This window comes from Teleopsis dalmanni, chromosome 1, assembly GCF_002237135.1.
Source record: "Teleopsis dalmanni isolate 2A chromosome 1, ASM223713v2, whole genome shotgun sequence".
In the NCBI taxonomy this organism is placed as follows: Eukaryota; Metazoa; Arthropoda; class Insecta; order Diptera; family Diopsidae; genus Teleopsis; species Teleopsis dalmanni.
In genome coordinates, this window is record NC_051846.1 from 25,980,686 (window position 1) to 25,991,369 (window position 10,684).

General features: G+C 31.0%; 4 protein-coding genes across 4 annotated transcripts in view; 2 read left to right on the forward strand and 2 right to left on the reverse strand.

Annotated features, from left to right (window-relative positions):
* LOC119672781 (cyclin-dependent kinase 14-like) overlaps window positions 1–10,684 on the forward strand; it is a gene marked incomplete in the record, with an annotated part of 829,514 nt that overhangs the window by 221,081 nt on the left and 597,749 nt on the right.
* Window positions 1–10,684, reverse strand: part of LOC119678549 (histone-lysine N-methyltransferase Suv4-20-like) — a 305,207-nt gene that overhangs the window by 179,079 nt on the left and 115,444 nt on the right. The window lies entirely within an intron of this gene.
* LOC119672789 lies at window positions 7–701 on the forward strand. Its single transcript, XM_038083929.1, has one exon. The coding sequence runs from the start codon at window positions 210–212 to the stop codon at window positions 684–686; it is 477 nt and encodes a 158-aa protein (XP_037939857.1). The 5' UTR covers window positions 7–209; the 3' UTR covers window positions 687–701.
* On the reverse strand, window positions 770–3,115 carry LOC119672780 (microfibrillar-associated protein 1-like). Its single transcript, XM_038083919.1, has 5 exons — window positions 3,013–3,115; window positions 2,445–2,944; window positions 2,103–2,375; window positions 1,336–1,460; window positions 770–1,282 (listed from the first exon to the last, which is right to left on the reverse strand). Exons 1-5 carry the CDS (start codon window positions 3,080–3,082, stop codon window positions 847–849), a joined length of 1,404 nt encoding a protein of 467 aa, XP_037939847.1. The 5' UTR covers window positions 3,083–3,115; the 3' UTR covers window positions 770–846.

The window sequence follows — 10,684 nt, forward strand, 5'->3', positions numbered from 1 at the left end:
GTTGTCGTTGGCAGGAAGCACTAAAAGCTTGCTGTCAACTTTATTTGCTGGACAAAAATGACGGCAATCTGCAGCGCGCCACTGTATTGGTGGCAAAACGTTATTTTAATGTGGCACGCCGCCTACTGCACAAACTGCTGGAAACGAGTAATTTGGACATTTTAACAAACGTACGTGTGCTGGTCCTGAAGGCCATCTCAGTGGATTGCATGTCATCACAAACTATAGAACTGCTTATGCGTGCCTCGGTGTTAGCTGCCTCGGCGTATCTGGAGTATGAACATGCAATGGTTGATATGGTGCTAGCGCAAGTGCTGCTCAGAATGGGTTTGATACAGAAAGCTTTCCAAGCAATTAAGAATTGCATGGAAATCATCTGTATTAATGGCGGCATCTATGATCGCGCCAAGACCGATTTTATATTTGTTAAGTGCTTGGTGGCAGCAGCAGATAGCAAGGGTATGAAGATTATAGGTCTTCTGAAATCCATACCGATGTTGGAGAACGCAATTGAACAGTTTAAGAAACTGGAGGCACATGCAAAAGTTTTGGATATTTACGTGTATCTCGCCAAGACCTTTGACGAATTGAAGGAAAGAGAGGAACGAAATAAGTATGCTTGTAAGTTCAAGCAATATTTCAAGTCGCATCCGGTTGCAAGGGAATATCTTGGCATGATATTTTGAATAAAAACAAATATTTTAATAAATTGAAATTAAAATTTATTCATACGAAAAGGAATTATATTTATAAGTAATATATATATGTATGTAAATGTTAATATAGTGAAAAGTTAGGAGTATTTATACTTAACCAAATAAATGTATCAGTTAGGCAATGTATTAATTATTCCATTTTCTTACGTTTTGACAGCGACGGCCTATCAAAGTGCTGCTTCATGCCACCAGCTTTCTCATTATGGAATTTAATATTATTTGTTGTCTCGGCATACCAGGGAGAATCAAATTTGGTTGTGTCCTGATCTACTAAATGCGTATATTTGGTACGTCCGCAACGTCCAAAATTCTTAACCTGCATCACTTTAGGCAAAATTGTCTTGTCAAAGTGATCTTCCAGTGTAGCTTGTGCGAAATCACGTTTAAGTACATCTTCTTCCTCGTCCAGGTAGAAGGCACCACGATGATAATATTTCTGTAAGAACTTATATTTGCCTTTGCTGGCTTTGTTAGTGATTAATTTTGGATTTGTGCGCATTTCCTGTCGACGTTCTTCCTCAGTTAGGTTACGCAAACGGTCAATTTCAAGCTTGTCACGTTCGGCACTAAAAAAAATAATATTTAATTTGAAATAAATAATTTCTTCCACAATTCATACTTTTCTCTTTCTTCGCGATCACGTTTCATGCGTTTCAATTCACGCAATTTCCAGGCTTCATACTCCACTTCATCATTCTCATCATCAGTGCATACATCATCGATTCTGGCCTCTGCGGTGTCAGGCTAAAATAAAATTATATACATAAACCCATTGAATACGATATTGAATTTTTACTGTCCGGAATCAAAATATTTGGACAAATATATTTCAAAGAATATAAGTTAAAAGCTAGGCTTCCTGCTCATCATCCGCAATTTATTTAAAATTCTATTATTAAAGCATTTTAAATTTGGTAACACACAAAACAGCTGTACAGTCAGTCAAAAATTCAATTAATTAAAAAATAATAAAAAAATATTTGTTGTTACAATTTTACTACTCTTCGAATACTAAAAACCCTTTATTGAAAAGAATGGTTTAAGAATTTAGATTCTTTCGTCAAAATGGACGTAAAAAATCAATAATATAGACTAGTAACCATCTATTCCTAAATTCATAAAGTATATAAAAATTTTCTATTAGCCACACTGCGTGTATTCATTAGTAAAGCATATTGGCTATTTAATAAAATACAATTTTTTTTATGACTTCCACCTATGGGCCAGACACATCAACTTTACAATTTGATGAAAACCGGTTCAACTCAACTTAGCCTCAATCATAGTACTTTAGTTTTAAATAAATTCCTAACAAAACATCCTTTAAGTGTATGAGCAGGATATGCTCTAGAAGCAACCAATGCTTATTACCAAATTTGCACTTACTTTCACCTTTTCCAAATCCTTTTTGACACTATCTTCGACCATACGTAGGGTATGTCTGCGTCTTTCCTTAGCAGATTTCTTAGTTTCAGTTTCGAGTTGTTTTTGTTTCTGTGCCTCACGTTCCTTCTCCTGTATTGTAGCTCTGTCGCGTTTACGTACAAAAAGTGGTTTTAGACGTGGTTCATTGTCTTCCTCACTTTCAGTTTCCTCCTCATAATCTGAACTCTCGCTATCTGATGATTCTGATTTGTTTTCTTCTTCTTTTTGTAAAATCTGAAATATAGTTAGATTATTAAATTTTTTTTTTGTTTTTTTTTATTTTATTTAAGCAAAATAGTTCACCTCTTCTTCTTTTTGTTGCTGCAACATGCGTTGACGTAGTTTCATACGTCTCTTCTCCAATTCAGTTTCACTTAATTCTGAATCAGAGTCAGACTCTGAAGCTAATGTGATTTTATTTGTCGATGCTTCAATAGTGCGGTTGGGTTCATTCTCGCTTTCCTCTGATTCTGTTTCAACAAATTCTGGCTCATGTACATGTCGATGACGATCTTTCCGTTCCAGCTCTACATCATCTTGTTCTACGGGACGCGCACGTAGTCGCCTTAAACGTGGATCATCAAATTCAGCATCGTCATCTTCATCGGCTGCCCGCTGAAGTGCAATTTCCTCTTCACGCCTTAAGCGACGCTCCTGCTGTGCAATTGCTGCAGTTGTGCGCTTCCGATGATCGATGAAGTCTTCCAAGTCACTCTCATCGCTGCTAGAATCATTTCGTGCATAATCTGGACGCTTGCCTGATACGTACCGCTGCACTTTTACTTTTTGCATAGAAATCTCACCTAAAACATAAATAGAATGTAAATTAGCGTTGGCACTGCACTTGAACTTGCGCGCATTTCGTAATAACCTTTCTCATTTCGCACTGGCACAGCGCCTGCAGTGCTTTGTATGCCCGCAATAATTACCGGCAAACTCATCTTATTTTTTCAATTGAAATTGCTATCAACTTTTTTATAAATAAAATTTTCCCAGATTTTTTCTTCTTCTGCTTCTATTTGTTGTGTTCTATGTTGGCGATGAAAACGTTTGCCAGCTGACTGTCAAATTTGTGTGTATACAAAATTGTAATAAATTTGTTGCTATTTGTGGTTTGTGTCCGTGCTATTCGGTGTTGCGATGTTTTTGGCTCAACTGAATTTTTCAATTTCGTTTTAGTTTTAATTGTTTATTGTTGTTTTTATATTTTGCGTTATACAATTATACAATTGAATTTGTTGAATTAATTTTTGGTATTTATTTTCCTCTTACAAACGCAATAAGGAAGTAAAGGGCAAAAATAAAATATATGAAAATATTTCAAAATATATGCAATTGTTATTGTTTTTTAATTTGCGAAAAGTTAAGTGTAATAATAAGTGCAACTACTACGAAAAGACAGTTTCATTCCAATTACAAAAACAAAAAAAAAATAATAATAAGAGAAAATATTGTTTTAAAATATTAGCAATATCCGTTATTTAAAAATAGAGAAAAATATTTTCTCATCCACAAAAGAAAAAAAAAGAGAAAGCGGAAGTCACTAAGAGATTTGAATTGTTGATGAAATAAAAATAACTTGACAATTTTTAATTAATTAATAAATTTCTTTAATTGAATAATAACCCGTGCAAGTTGAATTTAAGTGGTGATACATCGATAAAAAATTAAAAATAATTACCGTGAAAAATTTGAACTTGGCACCGGATTAATGGAGTTTAATTAAACGCGAAGGAGAGAGCGAGACAGTGAGCCACGTAATTGCAATTTCCCAAACCGGGCACTTTTCCTTAAAAATACGTGTCTATGTATTTATATAGTATATTTGTGAAATATTTCAAAGTAAATTAACCACGTATAATTAGTGAGAGTATTTATAAACTTAAAAATTTTACATTTTATAAAATCAATTCAATTAGATAAATAATTATTTTAATTTGAAATTATAAAAATAGACGCACGTGCGGTTTAAATACATTAATCTACAAGGATAATAAAACGATTTTCATTCAGTAAAACTAAAAATAGACTATATATATATAGATAGCTATAGTAAGTACATAGGATTTAAATAATTTAAATAATTAAAATTAATTTAATAAATATTAATAAATTAAATTTGATAAAAACTTTGAGCTATTTTAGTATTTTAGATTTCTTCTACGGGAGACCGCCACATACTTATCGCCTAAGGACAACTCTCTAAAATTGCTGCCTATGGCATATGTGCGGCTATTTAAAACGCCATTTCGTTATATTTTATTATTAAACTGCCAACTCGAGAAGTTGAAGATTATACCGTAAACTCTGAATTCGGCAGAGTGGATTCAGTAAATTTTGAAGCAATATTAGTTTGGTAAGTCATAAATAATTTCAATTTAATTTATTAAAATGAAAAATATTTTTATTCTATTATAATTATTATTTTAAAATAATAAGCTATGAATGGTTATTGTTTTTGCTTAAGTGAGTTTCCAAACTAAACATAAACAGACTATGTTTACACTAACAAATTTCGGACATTATTAGCTTATTTTTGTTTGGATTTTGTATAAAACATGACAGCTGTAATTAGCTGCTTATTTGTAGAGTTATTTGCGATAGTATAAACACAACGTACGTATATTGTAATACAAAGTAGTGTGTTTTATAAGCATATAGCAAAAGAACAACATAAAATAAACTCTACTTTGATGGCAACTCTGGAAGAACCGGACATTTTGTTATGCTTATATAAAAAAAAAACAAAAAAATAATTAGGACTATTTATACTTGAAAAATTGCGTTGTTTATATCAATACTTAATAATTATGTCTAAATAATATATATGAATAAATATAAATATGAAGTATTGCTGTCGCTGTCCTCTTCTTATTCATTGCTTGGTGAATGGCTTTTTTTTATGGCTAATCACTAAGAGTTAATTTTTTCTTTATCTCTCATATTGACGTTATCAAAATTCACTGTTAGCTCTATTTCTACCATGTATTGGACTATGGATATCACACAATAGAAGCTGATTTCAACTGCCAGCTTTAAAGTCATACCTATGTTCATATAATGCTGGACGGTTTTTTATTTGTAGAATGCGAATTCATTAGAGTTAGAATACATGCTCTCCTCTTTTTCTATCGAAGTTGTTTCCAACATCATTCCGAAATTAGGAAATTACAAATAGGTACCATTGGCTTTCCATATATGGAAAATGCTTCATCTGAATCTATATCTTTAAATGATTTTATACTCCCTTTGTGAAATTCCAAATATAAAGTTCGTCATATTTTTATCACCTGTATTAGATATATTATTTTAGATCAGCAATCAATCGAGTTCTGATGAATTCAGAGTTGAAAAAATCTCATCATTTTTAAAAACAATCTGAGTCAAAAAGTACTTAACTGTAATAAAACATTTTTTAATTGATCAACTTTGCTTGAAAATATTTTGAATTTAATTAAATTTAATTAAGTATAAAGTTTTGAATTTGTAATTAACAAAAATCTTCCACTTTGCATTGAAGCGCCACACTAAGCTCAGATTATTTTACGTCATTCTGTCTCGCATATAATAAATAATTTACACAAATTAAAATGAAATTCAAAGAATTATATATAAAAACAAAAACAAAAACAAAGACAAAAACAATATAAACATATGACAATATATTAAGAATAATAAACAAACAAAAATTGCATAAATTATTTTATCTGAATCAAAAAGTATCTCACTGATAGCTCACGTGAGGTGCGTCGAGCTCAACTTGAACTCACGTTTATAATTTTGAAGCAAACGAGGTTAGCTGGCTTAGCGCACTTTCTTCTTCATCTTCCTCTCTTCCTCTTATATTAGATCGGGGAAAAACTTTACTCACATTCACGAGAGTATCTTTTTATCTCTTACCGGTTTTGTTTAGGTTTTGCAATAATTCAGTAAAAAAAAAGTACAACTCCGATTTATGAGTTTGTTTTTGTTTTGAATTGTTTGTGTACTTGGAAGCAGGCATAAATACGTCACAATCTTCTATGTCATGGATGTTGTGATAGTCTTAAGCTGGCCTCTTAGAAGCCACAGCGTCACAGTTGTTTGCTTGAATAGAAAAAATCCCAGTGTTGTGAGTTCGGTTTGCATTACCGGCTAAAACTGCTCTTGTGCGGATTTTGTTTTTACACGATTGTGTAATGAAGTTAAATAATTCTCTCTTAATTAATATGTAAAATGGTTGAGTTCATTAGTAAACACAGAATTTGTTTAGGTACTTGAAGGCATTATTAATGCATTTCTTATTTGTAAGTTATTAAATGATTTACAATGTAAATTATGATAACAATGTTAGTACTTAAAATGAAACAGCATACTTTCAATATTTATAGTTTGTTTTTAATGTAATTAAAATTTAATTAATTATCAAAAAAAAAAAAAAATCAAATACCCACAATTCAGCATCACACATGGAGTTCTTTATAGGTCAATGTATCTCAACATTTTTGGTAGTACCTCCCTCTTAGATCAAGTTAATTGTGTCGAAGTTCCTAGGGATACAATTAAGCCTTTTGGTCTAATTTGTTAGAATATAAAAACTCAGAAGTTTAAAAACTACTTTGAATACTAGTTAAGACCTAAAATGCTTCTTTAAGGAAGGTCTTGGAGCTAGCTAAGATCCTTCAGAAAATAATTTCCTAATATGTTTAGTCAACGCAGTGTAATAGGCAGACGTGAGGCAATTTACTTCTACTTTATTTATTATTTATTATTAAAAGAAGGGATTGTACACTGTGACTTAAAAGATCTATTGTGCCCCTTACTCTGGTTAGAGTGTTTCTCCAAGTCCGATTTCTTTAATGAAAGACAATATAGAGCCTACCTTTCCTAGTTTTGAATCTTTATGATCCATGAAATACTCTCCTAGGTGTTTCTTCCGCTTGTGCATCAGTGCCGGGCACTCTCCAAGCACTATGAAATATCCTCCTAGGTGATTCTTTCGCTTGTGCATCAGTGCCGGGCACTCTCCAAGCACATGGTATGCAGTTTCTCTCTCTTCTTTACAATATTTGCAGTCTGAGTTGGATTAAACTCCTAACTTCGATAGGTGATTATTCAATCTACAGTGACCCGTCAATAAACCCGTATTAATACTTACTTTTACTTTAGAGCTTTAAAAATTATTAAAAAATTATTAAAAATTATTAAATAATTATTAAATAAAATAAATAAATAATTTAATAATAATAATAAATAATAATAAATAGTAGTATTCTAAAAGATAAACATATTATTCGAGCACATGCGTTTTCAAATGATGATGTGAATCCTTCACCTTTCACAGAAATAATCTTTTTAATATTCTCGTTTGCTAGTATATGTATTAGTTCAATAAGTTCATAAACGGCGAGAAACAATATTGTAGATATTTGTGAGTTTTAATTAAACGTATTCTAAGAAAATAAATTTAAAACAATACTTCACTGTACATACACATGCATTTGCTGCTCAACTTAGCTTAGCTAATGATAAAGTGCTATCCAAAAGCACTTCTCATTATCGAATCTCAGAACGGTGACCGGCTCCTCGGGGAGTTATGCAGATCTGAGGTCAATTATTGCTTAGTTTGATGAAGTGATAAACAATAATCCGGTCAAAGTGTAACGAGGGGTTATGAAGAACCCTCGCTGTTAATAGAGAATAAAAGTGCTCAAGTGCACAGACTCAACTAGCCTCAACATAATAATAGAAAACAAAAATTAAAAGTGTTTTTTAACAGCATTAAAAATAAATAAAATTAATTCACAATTTCTGTAGTAAACCCCTCTATAAAAATGTTCGATGTTAAAGAGGAAGAAGAAATGAGACCGAACTGTTATTAAAATAATAAAAAGGGCTTAGACTGCAAGAAGTCAAAAGAAGTTAGATTCTTAGATTAGGTATAATTACTTTCTATGTGGAGTACCAATAATACGTCATCATGTCTCTTATAGAAAGGATTAGAAGACATACGTATTTTACACTCCTATGACACTATATTAAATGGAATGTTTTGGTATCGGATTCTAATGTACATATGGTGTAATATGAATTGGTATTCTTGTTTTGTAGTTCAAACTAACCAGGAAGTAAGTACATTGACACATAACTAAACTTACAAAATTGGGGTCATATATAGGATATTTATATATATGTATAATTATATTTAATTGATACATTATTGAGGATATATAAAATGAGGATATATATAGTAAGAGCTTGACAAAGTATGAGGGTGTTAGGGTGTGTGAGCGTGTTAAAACTCAACTAAGTCCAGTCTAAGGATTCGTACATCTCAATGCGACCGAGGCCCTAAATATATAGACCTAAAATTTCAGTGTGCATTTGGGCGATGTCAAGAGGAGTAGATGTGCAATTGGGACACACATTTTGGTCATTTATACAAAATGGTGTTGTGTTGTATGTTAAGATGTGGATTTTTATGTTATTTTGTGACCTTGTGGGGATGAGTTGAGGATAAGGTAAGGCATTACATAGCGTGGTATTGCATTACGTGGCATTACATGATATGTTATTGCATTACGTGGTATTATCTAGTGTGGTATTCCATGATGCGGTATTATATGGTGTGGTATTGTAAGGTTTGGTATTAATTGACGTAGTATTGCATAGCGTGATATTGCATGTCATGGTGTATTATGGTATGCTTTGGGATGGTATGGTTTTGTTATAAGTTCGTTGTAGTAAATTAAGAGTGGTATTTGATTTATTTATGCTAATTTATTTAAGAAAGCCATTGGGTAATATATTGTGTATATTGATCAAAAAATATGTTTATTTACTTATAGGTTTTTATTACATTTAGTTTAACATTTAAATAAAAATCTTAATAGTTTGTTAATTATATGGTATATAGGTATGGAACACATTATTTAGCACCTATTATTAAAACATACTACAGTTTGCAGTAATGAACCTTAAAGTCAATTAATTAAAAGTGTTAATTAGTAATTTGTTAAGTAAAATTTCTTAATTGTTTCAAAATTTTATTAATTTAGTGTTAATGATTTTAGAACTCCCGTGATTAAATGATTCTATTAAGATTCTATAGCAAAAAATGTTAAGTGTTGATAAATTCTATTATTTAAATAATATACATTAAAATTCCATATAATATGATTTTATTTAGTGTTAATTCATTTATAAATCTTCTATTATATTGTCTAAATTGGAGCATAGTTCACATGTATGTTATTAATATTGATTGAAGCCTTGAAGTTGTTTTGATTGCCTTCATCAAATAATTATATTCTTGTGATCTTTGATTCGATTTTACGTGACTCTTGTCGTTTGTTGTAATAATAATTTACAGAAGAATTTGTTATTGTTAATTAGAGACAACTACAGAATTCAAATGAAATGATATCGCCATGGATTTATTAGGTCCATGCATATTGTTGGCCAGCCAGCAATACCTGGCTATAATTTCTCTGGTAAGGAAAATTTCTATTTTATACTATATTATAAGTAAATTAAAAATTGTTTCGAAACATACTCTCAAAATTTTTATTTCAATTGAATAATATTATGGGTGACACATGAAAGTTCGGATGGCAATGTCAGCACAAGTACTGAATGTGATAATTAAATTATGGATTAACGCACTCTCCTTGAAAGCTAATTGAGAATTTATTCTGTACAAAAGAAATTATGGACAGTTTCTTGATAAACGCAAAATAATTTGGTTAATAATTAATAAATGCCATGCAAATAATTTGTATTCATAATATTAAATAATCAGTTACAGTGGAAGATGAAGTACGGGCACTACTATTAATTTTTATCTTTTTTGCTCAAGAATCTTGAGTAAGTTCTGATCGATGGGTTCTGATAAATGATGTCTCATAGTATAAAACTGAAAATAGCTAGAAATATACTTGTTTAAAATATTAACATTTAATTTACGATCTAGAGTAACGTTTTGTGTATTAAAGTAAATATTCAATCTAAATACTTAGAATCGTGATGACATCTTATCATAAAGTTTGAAAATTGAAATTGTATTCGTGAGTCATTTATCGAAATAAATAATTTATTTCTGTTCTTACGAGTAAGAACCAGAACAAAAGTTTTATGTGGCTTCCGCGAAATGGTAATAACCTTTACAGATATAGTAGTTCTGTTACAAAATATTAACGATTTACTTAGTAAATTCAGTCAACTGTATTTCCGAATTTGCTTTTTGTTTTCAGTCTTAGTTACGTTAATTAATCCGGTCGTAAACCATTTATAGCATTGTTGGTCGCTACAGGTACCAGTCGTAACTTGACCTCTATGTAGATTTATATTAAGTCTCATGCAATATGTATACACTTAGGATCTGAGTCCAGTCATCCCATTCACTTAATTAGTGGAACAAAACAAATGCAACTTAAATACCTTAACCGAACGGTTAAGAAACTTATCATACCAAATATCTTTAAATAGTGGCTTTTAAATGAAAAAGTCTCTCAACATGAAAGATAAGTAGGTAACTATGTCTTAGATATAAATTCAAGCACATA

Excerpts from the sequence above, each read along its gene's own strand:
- LOC119672789 (XM_038083929.1), top strand. The coding sequence starts at position 210 with ATGTCATCACAAACTATAGAACTGCTTATGCGTGCCTCGGTGTTAGCT.
- LOC119672780 (XM_038083919.1), bottom strand. The coding sequence starts at position 3,082 with ATGAGTTTGCCGGTAATTATTGCGGGCATACAAAGCACTGCAGGCGCT. Across the intron at positions 2,945-3,012 it reads GCCAGTGCGAAATGAGAAAG|GTGAGATTTCTATGCAAAAA; the intron begins GTTATTACGAAA and ends TTTATGTTTTAG. Across the intron at positions 2,376-2,444 it reads AGCAACAAAAAGAAGAAGAG|ATTTTACAAAAAGAAGAAGA; the intron begins GTGAACTATTTT and ends ACTATATTTCAG.